This window comes from Leucoraja erinacea, chromosome 28 (genome assembly GCF_028641065.1).
Source record: "Leucoraja erinacea ecotype New England chromosome 28, Leri_hhj_1, whole genome shotgun sequence".
In the NCBI taxonomy this organism is placed as follows: Eukaryota; Metazoa; Chordata; class Chondrichthyes; order Rajiformes; family Rajidae; genus Leucoraja; species Leucoraja erinaceus.
This window is the reverse complement of record NC_073404.1, coordinates 1,433,915-1,451,966: the sequence shown is the minus strand read 5'-3', so window position 1 is coordinate 1,451,966 and position 18,052 is coordinate 1,433,915. Positions and strand designations below refer to the sequence as shown.

General features: G+C 44.8%; 1 protein-coding gene across 11 annotated transcripts in view; it reads left to right on the top strand.

Moving 5' to 3' along the window:
• cux1b (cut-like homeobox 1b) overlaps positions 1-18,052 on the top strand; it is a 445,030-nt gene that overhangs the window by 135,486 nt on the left and 291,492 nt on the right. For all 11 annotated transcript variants that reach the window (XM_055657468.1, XM_055657469.1, XM_055657460.1 and 8 more), the window contains exon 3: positions 1,988-2,035. In XM_055657468.1, coding sequence (XP_055513443.1) covers positions 1,988-2,035 — 48 coding nt within the window. The remainder of the gene's footprint in view (positions 1-1,987; positions 2,036-18,052) is intronic.

Here is an 18,052-nt window from a genome sequence, read left to right as displayed (position 1 = left end):
GGTATACAGTAGAGCGCATATAGACTGATTGCATCACGGCCTGGTTTGTAACTTGAACGCCCAGGAGCGAAGAAGATTGCAAACAGTGGTGAACTCTGCCCAGACCCTCACAAGTACTGCCCTCCCCACCATCCAATGAATCTATAAGAGTTGCCTCAAAAAGGCAGCCAGCATCATCAGAGACCCACACCACCCTGGCCACACTCTTATTTCACTCCTGCCCTCGGGAAGAAGGCACAGAAGCCTGAAAATTGTAACGTCCGAGTTCAGGAGCAGCTACTCCCCATCAACCACCAGGCTAACTTCCAAATAAGCTCTGAGCTACATAGACTTGGGGGCATTGTTTTATCTTTACACCATTATTGTTTGTTTTTTATATGCTGAATTATTTTGTTATTTATTATGGTGTTTACAGAGTACTATGTTTACGGATCTGTTGTAAGAATTCAATTGTTCTGTTTTGGGACATATGAAAATAATACTCTTGACTGGATTTGCTGCAGGAGATGGCAGGATATGGATTATATGCAGGTAGATAAGCGATGGTGTTCGTATCATGTTATGTTCGGCACAGACATTGTGGGCTGATGGGCCTGTTCTTGTGCTTTGCTCTTCTATGTAGTTTCTGCACAAAATTTGAGTCAATTGAATTTTATGGCCTTGTGAAATGGGAGGAAACGGGACAATATTGAAGATAGATAGATACAAAGTGCTGGAATAACTCAGCAGGTCAGGCAGCATCTCTGGAGAAAAAGGATGGGTGACGATTCGGGTCGGGACCCTTCTTCAGATTCCCCCTCTCCCCAGAAGTAAAAAGGACAGTGTTCTTCTGGTCCTCACCTTTCACCCCACCAGCCACCACATCAAAAAAAAGTCTGAAGAAGATTGTTCTTGTGGACTGAACGATGTTGTTCTGCCTGTGGTTTCTCCAGTATAGAGGAGGCTACAACCTGACCACCAAATGCAGTACATACGGCAGGAAAAAGCGCAAGTGGATCGCTCCTTCAGCTGGAGAGAAGAGTGGGTTTGTTGCGTGTCCTGCAGTTGCATGGGAAGGACTGTGAGAAGAAGAGCAGTTGGTGGCGATGCAAGGTTGAACTAGGAAGTTTAGACATTAGATTTTAGAGATACAGTGTCGAAACAGGCCCTTTGCACCAAGTCTGCACCAACCAGCGATCACCATGTACACTAGCACTATCACACACATGAGGGACAGTTTTCATTTTACAGAAGCCAATTAACACACACAACTACGCATCTTTGTAGTGTGTGATGAAACCCGGAGAAAATCCATGTGGTCACAGTGAAAACGTACGACCTCCATACAGACAGTACCCGTAGTCAGGATTGAACTCTGGTCTCTGGTGAGGAAGGCAGCAACTCTACCCCTGTGCCACTGTGCCACCCCCTAGTTGTGGACAGAGCAAATCCTTCAGATCGCCCTGCCTTCAGAATGTGGAGTGGGTCAGAGCGAATGTGTCTGGAGTTGGTACTCCATCAGAGGTGGTGGAAGTGGTGGAGGAGGATGTGTTAATTGTCGTGGCTGTTGGGGTGGAACATGAGGAGCAGGGGACCTCCATCCTTGTGGCTGGCAAGAGAGAGGGTGAGGGCCAGGAAACTGAACCAACTGTAATGCATTCCTGTTCAGATCAGATAATTCAGCAGAATCAACTAACGGTATTCATTCTGCTTCAGTCCAACATTGTTTTTACTGGAGGGAGTTGCAATTAATATGGCGTTAATTTAAAGTTCTTGAGAAACAAACGGAATAAACTTAATTCCCACAGAGTATGGAATTATGATAAAATCATTTTACAGTTGATGGATAACTCTGATTAATTTTGTCATTCTGGATAAAGCCAAATATATACTAGATTAGATTGTTCATTAGTATTCCACTAATGTGCTGTTTTTTTGTTATTTTTTTCCACCTGCCCTTATATCCATCAACCCTGCTGCTTTGAAAATAACTTCCATCTAACTACAGGACTTGAGGAAATTGGTGGCTCCATTACTGAAGAGTTTCCAGGCTGAGGTAAGATTCACACTTCTTTAAACCAAACAGAGCACATCATTGTAAGGAGGCGACGTCCTTTGGTGAAAGTCAAAACTGCAGATGTCGAAAATCAGAAACAGAAACCAGAAATGCTGGATGCATTCAGGAGGTAGCATCTGCAGAAAAAAATAAGGAAATATTATTTCATGGTAGTCAGGCTGTGAAGCTCCCAGATGAATGCTTCCTACGTAGATAGACACAAAATGCTGGAGTAACTCAGCGGGACAGGCAGCATCTCTGGTTAGTAGGAATGGGTGACGTTTCGGGTCGAGGCACTTCAGACTAAGAGTCAGGGGAGAGGGAATGAGAGATATGGAAGGTTAAGGTGTGAGAACACCTCGACTCAAAACGTCACCCATTCCTTCTATCCAGAGATGCTGAGTTACTCCAGCACTTTGAGTCTATCTTCGATGTAAACCAGCATCTGCAGTTCCTTCTTACACAATGTTTCCCGCGTTCTCTGTTTTGTTCGATGTTCTATGGTTTTGGTAGGATATCATAGAAACATAGAAAATAGGTGCAGGAAGTGGCCATTTGGCCTTTCGAGCCAACACCGCCATTCATTGTGATCATGGTTGATCATCCACAATCAGTAACCCGTGCCTGCCTTCTCCTTATATCCCCTTGATTCCGCTAGCCCCTAGAGCTCTATCTAACTCTCTTTTAAATTCATCCAGTGAATTTGCCTCCACTGCCCTCTGTGGCAGGGAATTCCATAAATTCACAACCGGGTGAAAATGTTATTTCTCATCTGAGTCTTAAATGGCCTCCCCTTTATTCTTGGACTGTGGCCCTTGGTTCTGGACTCCCCCAACATTGGGAACATTTTTCCTGCATCTAGCATGTCCAGTCCTTTTATAATTTTATATGTTTCCATGAGATACCCTCTCATCCTTCTAAATTCTTGTGAATATAAGCCCAGTCTTTCCAATCTTTCCTCATATGACGGTCCTGCCATCCCAGGGATTAACCTTGTGAACCTACGCTGCACTGCCTCAATAGCAAGGATGTCCTTCCCCAAATTAGGAGACTAAAACTGCACACAATACTCCAGATTTGGTCTCGCCAGGGCCCTGTGCAACTGCAGAAGGACCTCTTTACTCCTATACTCGTTTTGAAGTGGTGTAAATTTTTCCTTTAAGTAGACAATTTATACCACCAGAAATGTTATTATCTTGCAGAATGCTTCAAAATGAAATTAGAAACCTTTTGTCCTTTTTAATTATCTTAAACTTCAAAACTCTCTGCAATATTATTGTATCCCCAGAAATATCTTAAAAGATGTGGTTATAAATATGATTCTCTTTTCAGGTTGCAAGAAAGATGGAACATGATTGCTTGTCTCCCCAAGCTTACAATTTGCCATCAACCTGCAGGCATTATGAAATATAGATTTCCCTCATTGCAGTTAGCAGGAGGCAGTATGCTGCTATATATAAAAGTCATACTGCACAGTCATATTGCCCATGCCAACCAAAATGCCAACCTATACTAGTCTCATCTGCCTGCGTTTGACCCACATCCTTTCCTATCCATGTGCCTGTCCAAATGTATTCAAGTGTTATAGTACCTGCCTCCACTACCTCCTCTGGCAGCTCATTCCATACACCCACCACCTGTTTGAAAACGTTTTCCCTCAGGTTGTTATTTAATCTTTCCCCATTCTTTTTAAGCCCATGTCCTCTGATTCTTGATTCACCTACTGTGGATAAAAGACTCTTTGCATTCACCCTATCTCTTCATGATCTTATACACCTCTGTAAAGCCTGTTAACATCCTCATAAATCTTCTTTGCACTCTTTTGAGCGTAATGACATCTGCCGCGTGGCAGGTTGCTCAAAACTGAACACAATACACAAAATGAGGTCTTGAACAATCATAACATAACATCCCAACTCCTATACAATAACTTGACTGACAAAGGCTAATGTATCAAAAACCATCCTATCTGCCTGTGACATAACTTTCCGGGAACTATGCGCCTGTACCCCGAGATCCCTCCACTTCTCAGAGCGTTGCCATTCTCTGTGAAGATCTTGTCCTGGTTTGACTCCCCAAAGTGCAACAACTGGCACTTATCTTCACTAACCGTTCCTCAGTCCACTTGCCTAACTGATCAAGATCCTCCTGTAATTTTTGATAAGCATCTTTGTTATATACAACAGCACCCACCTTTGTGCAATCTGCATACACTAATCATAGGTTCAGCATTCTCATCCAAATCATTGATATAAACCACAAACAGCAATGGGCCCAGCACAGATCCATTACCTCTTTCAAAAAACCTCCATCAGATTTGTAAGATGAAATCTCCCACCTACAAAAGCATGCTGACCTGACCTGCCTATCCAAATGCATATACATCTTATTCCTCACAATTCTCTCCAGTAACTGAAACACTACAGATATTAGGGTTGCTGGTCTATAGTTCTCAGGCTTATTCTTGCAGCCCTTCTGAAATAGAAGTACAACATTAGCCACCATCCAGTCTTCTGGCATCCCATATCCATATATCTCAACCAGGACTTCTGCTATTTCTGCTCTAGCTTCCCACAATGTTCTCGGATATATCTAATCAGGCCCGGGTGATTTATATACCTTCATACCACTTAGGATGTTCCTCAACCGTAATGCAGACTGTCCTAAAATGGAGGTGAAATCTCTCTACCTTAAATGTCAAAACGTAATGTTACAGTAATCATGGCAAGTGTGCAGTGTTGCACTTTGGGAGGTTAAATGTAAAGAGAGAATATACAGTTGAAGGCAAGAGCCGAAACAGCAGAGGGATCTTGGAGTCCAAGTTCATAATTCACTACAGGAGGCAGAACAAGTAGAACGGGTGGTAAAGAGGGTGTGTGGCCTGCTTGCCTTCATTGCTTGGGGCACTGAATACAAGTGTCAGAATGTCCTGATGCAGCTCCATACCACTTTCTTTCAGCGCATTTGGAGTGTTGTGTGCAGTTCACCAGAAACTCTCTGATTAGAGGATTTCAGCTACAGGGATAGACTTGGATTGTCTGGGACGTCGGAGGTTGAAGGGAGACTTGATGAAAGTATATAAAATTCAGAGAGGTACAGATAGGGTTGACAGTCAGAACCTTTTTCCCAGGGTGGAAATATCCAAGACTAAAAGACATACAGTGCCCTCCATAATGTTTGGGACAAAGACCCATTATTTATATGCCTCTGTTCAATTTGAGATTTGTAATAGAAAAAATTACATGTGGTTAAAGTGCACATTGTCAGATTTTAATAAAGGCCATTTTTATACATTTTGGTTTCACCATGTAGAAATTATAGTAGCGTTTATACATAGTCCCCCCATTTCAGCGCACCATAATGTTTTGGACACAGCAATATCATGTAAATGAAAGTAGTCAGGTTTAGTATTCTGTTGCATATCCTTTGCATGCAATGACTGTTTGAAGTCTGTGATTCATGGACATCACCAGTTGCTGGGTGTCTTCTCTGGTGATGCTCTGCCAGACCTATATTGCAGCCATCTTTAGCTTATGCTTGTTTTGGGGGCTAGTCCCCTTCAGTTTTCTCTTCAGCATATAAAAGGCATGCTCAATTGGGTTCAGATCGGGTGAATGACTTGGCCACTTAAGAATTGACCATTATAGAGAGAATTCTTCTGTCATCTGCTGTGGAGGTCTTCCTTGGCCTGCCAGTCCCTTTACGATTAGTAAGTTCACCAGTGCTCTCTTTCTTCTTGATGATGTTCCAAACAGTTAATTTTGGTAAGCCTAAGGTTTGGCTGATGTCTCTTAACAGTTTTATTCTTGTTTCTCAGTCTCATAATGGCTTATTTGACTTTCATTGGCACAACTTTAGGCCTCATGTTGATAAACAGCAATAAAAATGTCCAACGGTGATGGAAAGACTGGAAAGACTAGGGAGGAAAGACTAGGTTACTGAGAGCTGAAGAAGAACCAGCAGGTATACCTGCATTAAGGACGCGGGCAATTTTCCCGCATCCAAGGAACGAGAGGTAAGTACTTACCTTAATCGGGCCTTGTGGTTTTTGCTCCAGGGTGAGCAGCAAGTAGAGAGCGGCATGGTGACGCGGCCCCCGTTTCGACATCCAGGCGAGTGGAGCCGCCTTGTGGTTTTTGACGGGGGAGCAAAAAGAGCATGCTGAGCGGCCCCCGTTTCGACTCCAGCGTGGAGCCGACAGTGGACGGGGAAAAAGCGCTACCCGGACCGCAAACGCTGCGGACCGCTGCAAGGAGCTGCGCTATACCGGTCCGCTGAACAGCTGTTTGGTAACAGCAGCGGACCGGCGGGGAATTTAAAAACCCGACCGGCAGCCCTGCAGACTCCTGACTAGGAGTATCACCGCCCGGGAACCGCCACAACGCCGCCTGGAAAACGGCAGGCAGCCTCTACATGCAGGTAAGAGAAAAATCTTCCCAATTTACAGGTTCTACAGGAGCCAACTTCCTCCAAAACTGGAACAGGTTGGAGAAGGCAAAAATAAGTATGTCTGTCTCCCCAAGCCAGAGGAGGTCATGGAGTTCACCTCCAGGAGAAAAGGGGCACTGGCTGAATGCCAAGGGAGCTGACTCCTACCCCAGTGCTATTGCACTAGCCATCTCCCTTGTCAAGGGATTGATGCAACAGCGGAGTTTGAGCTATGCCTCCTCCAATTTAGCACACCCTTTTGCTCCCTCTTTTGAGGCTAGCTAAGGAGGCCAGGGCTGGGCTGGCTTAAACGCTGGGCAGGCGGACGAGAACAGCAGTATGCCAGGGGAGCAGGATCAGGAAGAGCTACTGGGTGTCGTGGGCCACTACATGGCTCCTCCACGCGACCATCTTCCCAACAAAAGTCCTGCAGGAGCAGGCCTTTCCAGAGGCAAATCCGCAGGCAGCTGGGTCAGCAGACTCGCAGACAAGCAGCGAATTCTACAGAAGGGTCAAGATGTTACCGCCTTTGCTCGCCTTTTCCACGGATTATACTCTCCCAGGATGAGACTATCCCATTGCACTACCAGGGTGCTGACGCCTAAGATGTTCCCAAATTTGGGATACTCGACTGAACAATGGTGCATATAGACCTGCCCGCAACCCCAAATATATGGGGCTATGCAAACCGCTGCTGCGGGAAGAGAGGCAGATAAACCTGTGCGCCTCATGAAGGCAGGCCATGGAACGAGCAGGACATCGCATCCAACACCCAGCTGGCAGCACCCCTCGGCATCCACCAGTGAATCAAACAAGGACTGGTGAAAGCCTGGCGACCGCTTCACTTTACCCCCCAAGTTCTTTTTAGACGGGGCCCAGAGCGGAGCCGTGGGAAGATGCGCCGCCCCACCGACAGCACCAGCATACCAGCAAACTACGCCTTCATGAAAAAACAACAAACATGGAGGTAGGTAGTCTGGTTCCTCCCGTTTACACTAAACAAGGGTGTTCTACTAACTGCGTGGGGGGGCATTTACACTTGTGGATAAAGCATGGGATGCTGTCACAAATAACTAAAATATACTCAACAGTCTTAGAGGATAAAAACGAATTCAAATTGGGCATATTTCCGCCAGGTCAGCAATGAGCCCAAAGGGCATTTTCTCCCTCTAAGAAAAGAGAAGTGAGAAGGTCAAGCAGAACGAGAAAGGCTCATTACTAAACGGATCATGGGAGTAAACATGAGCCATTGGAATTTGTATCGAATATATTCACCAAAACTACAAAAGATGGTGAATGTAGCATCATCATTGATCTAATATCACTAAATAAATCTGTTGAGTATATACACTTTAAGATGGAGATGGGTTCTTGTCACTGCCAGACATCTGATCTCCCTAGGATACCTATGGGGAGCATTGATATGGAAGATGCTAACTATCTTATACCCATACACTAGGATCATTATAGATACCTAAAAAATTTTACCTGGATAATGGATATCCCGGTTAGGGCAACCATGGGAGCATATAGCATTCCCTATGGTCTAACCTCAGCCCTAAACTATTATAAATGGCCATGAAAATATTAAGAAAACAAGCATAATCATGGCATATATTGGATGATATCCTCATATTAGGGGAAACAAAGGAATTAGCTGTGGCAGCAGTTCTAGCTACGAAACAGCTCCCTAAAGCTGAGGTTTATCCCACGCCCAGATAAACCAGAATTGAAGCGTTAACTACCAAGGATTATCTGGGCTTCAATAATAATTCCGTCCATATGACTGTTACTTTGCCAAGGTACTTGGGTCACTATAATCAAATCATGAATGTACCCACTGAAGCTATATCACAATTAAGGTGGTGGGCAGACATATATTTGGCATAGTTTTCAGCCCTATTATCATCACCAATCCCAACCTGGTTATTAAAAACCGATGCCAGTACTTTAGGCTGGGGAGCAACTAAACTCCATATCCAGCACAGGTAACAGATGGACCAATTCACAAACATCGTTACTACACATACCGGGCATCAACTACTTGGGATTGGTGATCGCCTATTGGGCTAAAAAGCATATGCATTTCAAATGCAGCACGTACATATGTGGTTACGGATTGATAATACTATGGTGGTGGCTTATATCAACCATATGGGGAGCATAATAATCATTATTGTGCAACAAATTGGTCAAACAAATCTGGCAATGGTGTGTCAAAAGACATTTTAACTATCAGCTGCCTATGTCCTAGGAAGCTAGAACACAGTGGGAGACACCATGTCACGGGGTAAAATCTATGATTACATTGAATAGATGTCAAACCTAAAATATCTGCTAAATTTATTAAGCAGTTTGAAAGCCAGGTATCAATTTGGTTGCACAAGACGGAATCACCAGTAACCCATGTATGTGACTTAGGAACCAGATTAGAGGCAGCAGCGATAGATGCCTATACGCTGGAAGGGGGAATTTCTGCTTTGCCTTCCTCCCTTCTGCCTCATCAGACGGGCACTTCGCAATACAGATGGGATCTGTCTCCGAGATATTGAACGTGCCCGACCGGCCTACACAGCCATGGTTCCCAGTTCATCACGACACGGTGGGCGAGTCACCTATGGATTTCCCTAGTGGACCATGGTTGCTGACTCAACCCAGTATCAGGCACAAGCCACCCATGCCAGGGAAACATCAAACTCCTGGGTGCAGGGTTTGAATAGACCTTACCAGGGACTGGGATTATCCAAAGGAACCATTACCACCATGGCGGCATCCCTGCGAACAGTCACTAAAAGCTAACATGGGTAAAATACTGCCACGACGCAGGGACAACGAACTATTCAACCACTGACGTATTGGAGTTCCTGGAACATCTACACCATGACTAAAAGGTGAGTTACAGTGCCGTAAATACAGCATGGAGCGCCTTATCTGCTTATCTAAAACAGCATGTCAGCAGAGCATGGGATCCCATCCACTGAAGGTAAACTTATGAAGGGCAACTATAATATAAGCCCCAAACACCCAGGTATATACCCATGTATGGGATATTGGTGTGACATTGACATGTCTCAGAGATGGCACCAGCCAGATCCCTCAGCTTGCTTAATCTATGTTTTTAAAAAAAAAAAAAAAAAAAAAAAAAAAACGCTCATGCTTATGGCTCTCGTACACGCTCACAGAGTCCGGTCACTCCATAAACCAGACTGGATAACATGGTGATTACCCCAGACGCATCACGTTCATATTTAGGTCTGGTAAAATCTAACTCGCAGGTATATGGGACTAGGCGAGATTATGAGTTCGGCACGAACTAGTAGGGTCGAGATCGCCTGTGTTTTCCGTGCTGTAGTCGTTATATGGCTATATGGACCAGGAACGCCCAATTCACTGGTGGGATTCCGGGCCTACCCACCAGAGTCCAGGTTGAGTGTGGTGACCCATCTACTACTATATATAGACACAACCCACAATCTTAGAGGGAGAGGAAAGCCTATGGGTCAACCACAGTAACCCAAGACGGGGTACGAGCCAAACCACTCCAAGGTGGCTCAAACAGGTACCGAAAGCTGCCGGAATAGATAATAATACATTTAATCCCATTCCACTAGGGCAGCATTGGTATCAGCGGCTGAACGAATGGACATCCCGGTTGACCACATTTTCAATACAGCAGAATGGTCAAGGGAACGGCGTTCAGAACATTTTGTTTTTATTATAAACCGTTGATAAACCTGATTTAATTGCAGGAGAATATTACAAACTGCAATATTAAATTAAGCTCAGAGGAGCTCTTTGTGTTGTTATTGTTAACAAATACCTTTCTGTTTCTTTTGAAAGCAGATCCACTGGTTGATTACGATAACACTTCCTCCCTCATAAACTTCGGCAGTGAGTGAAATAAAAACTGTTACACGGTTTGAAATCACAGACCTTTGAAGTCTTCACGGAATCACTCACGTGACTCCGAAGTAAAATAGTTAGATTAAACGAGTACTTACCAGTATGAAGTTTGATCTGTATTTTATGAGGAGTTACGGTGAGGGATTACGTGCCCTCCGCTCCCACCCTCATTATATAGATCAAACTAATAAACTGATGTCTCGTGATCTTTACTATCTTACTTCAAATATTGTGTCTATTCTGTGATTTCACACCGCTGCTTCGAAGTATGCCGCATGCGCAGTACCTGCTGGGTTCTTCACTTAATCCCTCACCGTAACTCCTCATAAAATACAGATCAAACTTCATACTGGTAAGTACTCGTTTAATCTAACTATTAAACACACCTGAGCAATTACAAACACCTGTGAAGCCATGTGTCCCAAACATTATGGTGCCCTGAAATGGGGGAACTATGTATAAACACAGCTGTAATTTCTACATGGTGAAACCAAAATGTATAAAAATACCCTTTAATAACATCTGACAATGTGCACTTTAACCACATGTGATTTTCTTAAATTACAAATCCCAAATTGTGGGGTACAGAGGGAAATAAATAAATGATGGGTCTTTGTCACAAACATTATGGAGGGCACTGTAACTATAAGGTGAGAGGGGGAAATTTAATGAAAATGTGCAGTGCAAGTTTTATTACACAGAAAGTAGTGAGGGTTGGAACACATTGCGAGGGGTGGAGGTGGAGGCAGACATGATGGTGGTGTTTAAGAGGCCTTTAGATAAGCACATGGCAGTGCAGAGAATAGAGACATATGGATCATGTACAAGAAGATGGGATTGGTGTAACTAAGCATTATGTTTGACATTGTGGGCCGAAGTGCCTGTTCCTGTGCTATGTTCTACGATTTACTCTCATTTATTGTGTTAGTATTAGTTTATTTTAATATTGATTCCCACTTGCATTTCTCTACACTTTTACTTTGGAGCCAGGTCATTGCCGTTGGAATGATTCTGTGCTATGACGTAACGCCTGTCCTCTTCCTGCACCCAAACGTTGATCACATTGTGTCAATGTGTGCTTGAGTTACACAGCGGAGATATTCTTTATGAAGATTTTGGATAGCCTTTATCATCTGCTTCCAATTCAGTGACCTTGCATTGTTCAGCAGAGATCACATGTAGGATTTATTTGAGACAATAGTTGTGATTGGATCTTCTCTATCGTGATGGTACTAATCTCTGTGCGTCTCTTACTCTTTTATACATCTATTCTTTCAACCGTCAGGCTATCCTTTCCCCTTTCTGTTTAAAAACTTATTTTAGTCTTAGTTCTGCTTGCAATAAATGGATATTTTCTTTGTTCTGGTTCCCTAGTATAAATCCAGTGAACAATGCTGTTGTCTTAGATATAACATCAATTATATCTCCGGCTGAAACGTTGTACATATGGTATGTTCTTAATTAAAAATGCCATCTATTGAAGCACTCTGGGAAAAGAATTAACCACTGCAATTGCATGCTGTTCTTTCATTTGTGATATATTTAGACTGAGAGATGATTTTGTTTTTGCTTTTAAATAAGAAAACTATTTAAATGTTTACATTATTTTTAGGTTGCTAGAATCATCTGGAATCTTCTAATATATAATAAGATGATGCTAAAATGACAGGAGCATACTTCTAGAAAACAGATATGATTACATGATGGAAATAATAGCAAGGATAAGTTTTCTTCTTTAACCAAAGCTGTACACTATTGTAGAAACATAGAATGGAGATACAAGGAACTGCAGATGGTGATTTACAAAGAAAAGTTACAAAATGCTGGAGTAACTTAGCGGGAAGGCACTATCTCTGCAGAACATGAATAGGTGATGTTTCACGTCGGGATCCATCTTAATGGCTGCTTGGATTGAAGATTGGCTTGGTTGGTAGTGGTGAAGGGGATCTATATCTTGCAATCCTTGTCCAAAAGTGCTTTCACCAGACGGTGGTTCAGTAAGGCGGCGCGCTATTACCAAGTCAGGAGCAAAGAGGAATGGGCTGTCAGTGCAGGCCTTGCTAGTGCTCCCCACATCACCTGAAAAAATTATGAAACCTCCTCCATTTTTAAATTCTCTTACTCGAGTTTATTCTCTTCTGGAGTTCAAACCTCCTGAGCTCGGTAATCTTCTGTAATGTCACAATGGCTCTTTCCTCTCTCAACATCACAGCAGCACCTCATATTTTGCTTGGACAGCTTACAACCCAGCGGTATGAGTATTGATTTCTCTACCCTTGCATTCCCTCTCTCTCCGTCCCTCTCTCACCCTGGTCGCCCTGAGAGTTTCACTTTTCTTATTTCTATGTTATTACCTCCTCCACAGCCAACAATTAACCATTGTGGGCTCCCTAGTCATCACTGCCGGCTCTGATTTGTTCTGTGCCTCTTCATATCTCTAGTTTCCCTCTCCTCTCACCCTCAGTCTGAATTTGGGTCGCGACCCGTAACTATTCCTTTTCTCCAGAGATGCTGCCTGACCAAGAGTTACTCCAACATTTTTGTCTATATCCAAATCTCTGTTGGTCTTTTAAATCCCTCTCCCATTCTCTTCTTATCAGATATCTCACGGCCTGTATTTACCTTTTGGGATTCTCGTTAGAAACACTTTCTTTCCTCAGTTTTGGTCAGCTCCTGCATAATTTCATACATACTCTTGGCCATTGAGGCTGTTAAAGCTCACTGTTGTTTGATGATAATGTTTCAGTATTCTGAATTAATATCTTTGTTAGTGTGGATTTAGCCAAACACTTTCTGTTGCAATGCTTCTAGCTTTAGATTGAAAGCAAGAAGGGGAATATTTATTGAAAGGCTGAAACATATGATACTTAACAGCAAAGGTTGAAATGGGACTGTGGACTAGAGTAACTTTGAGAAAGAATAAATGGTTCCCTGAAGAGGAAGGTCAAGACGGCACACATGCTGGTGCATGGTATTGCAAGTGGATCACATAAACCTGGGTGAATGGTCATTAGAGAAATGCTGAATATTTTGAAATGAACTGTAATTGTGGTAATTGATCAAATATATTCAAGGTCATTATGTGAAGCCAGAGAGAAAATTGCAGGTGCCTTGGTTGTGATATACAAACCATCGTTAGCCAGGAGACTGGAGAGTGGCTAATGCTGTGTTTCTATTTAAGAAGGGCTGCAAGGAAAAGCATGGGAACTGTAGACCAATGAGCCGAACATCTGGTAGGCAGGTTACTGGTGAAGATTCTGAGGGGTAAGATATATATGCATTTGGATAGACTATCCTAGTGCTAGTGAGGGTAAGAACGGGAAGATAGAACAGGTTACTTTATAGCTGAGGTGTTGAGGGTTGGGGGGGGGGGGGGGGGGGGGGGGGGGGGGGGCAGGGATTTAGATTTTTTTCGACCATTGGGATCTCTTCTGGGTTCATGGTTGGAAACAGAGAGTGGTTGTGGAAGGTTGTTTTTCAGCCTGGAGGTCTGATGGATGGTGTGCCTCAGGGATTGGTGCTGGGCCATTGCTGCTTGTGGTTTACATTAACAATTTGGATGAGATCTACAAGGTATGATTAGTCAGTTTGCAGATGACACTAAAATAAGAGGTATCTCGAAGAGTGACAAAGCTTATTGACATTTTCAGCGGGAAATTGATCAGCTGAGCAAATGGGCTGAGGAATGGCGAATGGAGTTTAAGTGTGAGATGTTGCAATTTGGGAGTTGAAACAGGCCAGGACCTTCACAGCCAACGGCACGGCCCTGAGGTGTGTAGTGAAGCAGAGGGATCTGAGAGTACAACAATAGTGGGGTGCTACATGTAGATAGGGTGGTAAAGAAGATGTTGGCACTCTGGCCTTCATCAGTCAGCGACGTGAGTATTGAAATTGGTATGCTGTGTGGCAATTATGTTCAGTTTTAGTCACTCTGCTATAGCAAAGATGCCATTAAGTTGGGAAGGGTGCAGAGAAGATTTATGAGGATGTTTAGCTTGGCGATACAGCACGGAAACAGGCCTTTTGACCCATCGGTCATGATGGCCATTGATCACCTGTTCACACTAGTTCTATGTTATTCTCACTTTCTCACCCATTCCCTACAAAGTGGGGGCAATGTACAGAGGTTAATTAACCTACAAACCTGGAGGAAACCCACATGGTCGCAGGGAGAACGAGCAAACTCTTCATAGACAGCACACAAGGTCAGATCGAACCCGGGTCTCTTGGCGTTTTGAGGTATCAGCTCTGCCGCTGCACCACGGTGCTGCTGAGCTGCCAGTTCTCAACCTGAACTGTAGAGAAAGGCTGGGCAGTCTAGGAATTCATTCAATGGACTGAAGGGTGATTCCAGACATGTATAAAATCATGAGGGGAATAGCTAGGATGAATGCTCAGAGTCTTTTTCCTAGGATAGGGGAACCACAAACTAGAGGGCATAGGTTTAAGGTGAGAGGGGAAAGGTTTTATAGGAGGATGAGGGACAACGTTTTCCACACAGAGGATGGTAGAACGAGCTGCCAGAGGTAGTTGAGCAAGTACACTGATGGCATTTTAAAAACATTTGGACAAAGACATGGATAGAAAAGATTTAGAGGGATTTGGGCTAAACGCGGGCAAATGGGAATAGCTCAGATGGGGCATCTTAGTCGACATGGATGAGTTGGGCTGAACGTGCCTGTTCCCATGCTCTATGAGTCTATGACAAGTGTGAGATAACCTATTTTGGGACATCAAATACAAAAAGGACACGAACAGCAAACGGCAGTGAATGGATGCATCAGTCAAGATCGTCAGAAATCCTTTTACTATTCCAGAAGTTGCCACTGGCAACAGGCAAACATGTCCTTTCTTTAACACTTACCTATCACGACCTCCATCTTCTCTCCACTTGTCGGCCTGCTACTCTGGTTCCCATTCCCCTGCCACTCTAGTTTAAACTCCCCTGAACAGGCTTGAGGGGCCAAGGGATCTACACTCCTGATTCCAGACTGCAGATGTGTGTGCTGAGGGATGCACTGAAGCCTGATGCAGCCAACACCAAGGATCATAGTCTAAGGTCCTTCCACTACTGGACATAGAAGGGCAGAGTCTGGTGGGGACACCCCTCAATTAAGGGAATGGATACAAAGTGTTGATGTAATTCAGCATGTCAGACAAGATCTCTGGAGTATATGGATTGGGAATGTTTTATGTCGGGACTTTTCTTCATTCTGATGGTGGTGGGGGTGTGGAGAGGGGAGTGGGGCAAAGCTGGAAGGAAGGAAGGACAGGACAAAGCCTGGCAAATAATAGGTGGATACAGGTGCGAAGGGGTTTTGAGAGGCATATGATTGTTCAAAGGCGAGAGATGAAAAGATAAAGGTAGAAGTGGTAATTGTGAAGCCAGAGGATGGAATATTGATGGAAGGGGAGGGGAGCCATGGGTGCACATGCAGGTGGGGCACAGGGGAGAAGGGGGTGGGGTGGATTTGTAGCTTAGTTACCTAAAATTGGATATTTCAATGTTTCTGTATGACTCTAAGACTCCAACACTTCAACATAAGGTGTCTATCAAGGTCCCGCTGGTCTAGAAAGATATAGTACAAGGGATCCAAACTGAGCTGTATAATTGGATCCACATTTGGCTTGGTATTATGAGGAAGTGATGTAAAAATGTTTTCCTGGTGGGAAGTGTGTGACCAGTGGTGAACTGCAGGGTTTGTGCCAGGCACGTGCCGTGAGTAATTACTCATGGTAGGCAGTCAGTCGGCTTTAAAAAAATCTTAAACCGCGCATGCGCAGATTGTTCTCCTCTCCGTAAAAATAAAAAATAAAAATAAAGAAAGTAACAATTCAATTTGCCCAAGGCTTTCAAATCTCCTTCATTCTGAATTACTGAATGGGTGTGGGTGGAGGGTGACAGCAGGTGGAGAGATGGTGGGAAAAATGGGAGCACACCGGGACAAGTTGAATCAGTTGTGATCCTATTGAATGACTATACTAGTTCAAGGCACCAATCGGGGGGAGAGTTCCTTTCACAGCATGTGGGGAGTCTGGCCAGTGGTAAAGTTGCGGGGAGGGCAGGAGCGTTGAGAAGTCGGGTGTCAGGAATCATGCCAGTAACTCACTGACAGCTGCCGCGGCACACCGGGCGCGGAGCCACCACATTGTGGTCGGGGGGGAAGCAGCTTGGGTACTGCGAGCGGCTGCCAGGACCTCAGCGCTTCTGCCGGCCCGCTCACCTTTGGCAGTGCTCTCTGTCTGAACAGTGAGGAGACCAGCTCAAGAGCAAAGATCATAGAGCGGAGTGGGTCAGCGGGCGATGGATAATAGTATAGCGGGCGGTGGAGCTTACTCCCGTGTCAGTGTGAACAAGGGACCAATTTGATTGGATTGGATTGGATTCAATTTATTGTCATTGCACTTTTTAGTGCAACAAAATGGTTTAGCCTGCAGTCATAACATAGAATAAATAACAAACACTCAACACAGTTTAACGTCCCAAAGCCATTGTCTCTTCCCTCCTTGCTCTCCCTCTGCGCTGAGGCAATCCAAGCCTCCAATGTTGTGACCCCGCTGGGTGATGGTAAATAAGTCCCGCGGCTGAATCCGTGCTCCGCAAACGGGCCGGTTCAAACTCCGGGGCCCGGGGCGGTCGAAGCTGCCGTCCTCCAGTCCAGCGGACGCAGCTGTAGTTGCGGGAGCTCTGGAAAACAGAACCCGACCTCCCGATGATGTCATCCACTAGCCCGCGGTCAAGCCTCCGAGGCTCCAAAGTCGGGTCAGAAGTTGGGTCGCACCGTAACCACAGACCCGAAGTCGGCCAGCCTCGTGTTGGTAAGTCCTGGCTCTGCCTCCGCAGCCTCGAGGTCGGTCGCAGTTGGAGGCCGCCAGCTCCGCGATAGGCCTCAGCGCAGACGGACACGGAGACGGGGGATACGGCAGGAGAGGTCGCATCCCCCCCAAAGGAAGAGTCAAAAAACATGTTACACCCACCCCCCCACACATACACAACTAAATAAACTGAAATAAACTGTAAAAACGAGACTAGAGAAAACAAAAAACAGAAAAGACAAATGGACTGCAGGCGAGCCGCAGCTGCAAGGCAGCGCCGCCACTTCCGGCCATTGAGGTTACTCGCACTGACACATGGAGTAAACTCCACCACCCGCTGTCCTGTTAGCCATCCCCGACCCCCTCCTTCTCAACGCTCCTGCCCTCCCGCAACTTTACCCCTGGCCAGACTCCCTACACGCTGTGAAAAGAACTCCCCGCCCCCCACAGCAGCGCTGTCCTTTTACAGCTGCTTCCCACTTTACAGCCACTTCCCATCAGCTGCTAGCAATGAGGGATAGACTTGGCTATCCCCCAGTACAGCAACATCATAGCCAAGTCTATCTTTCTTGGCTAACAACCTAACCTTCGGCCTCCAAGATGCAGGTACATTTCCATGTCTTATTTTTGAGTAAAAATAGCGTCTTCATTGCCGGGAAATACGGTATTTAAAAACATATAGCTCAAAGAAATCTACTTACCACATTATTTGTACACAAACTCCATTCTTCTCTCTTTGTTTCTTAAGATAATGCCAATCCATGTTTGAAAAACCCGCCATGAAACCTGCGCTGCACATGCGCAGTATGCAGTCCACACTGCAAAGGCATAATTTCAGCTGCCTTCAGCTCCCCTTGTCATTGACGGCTT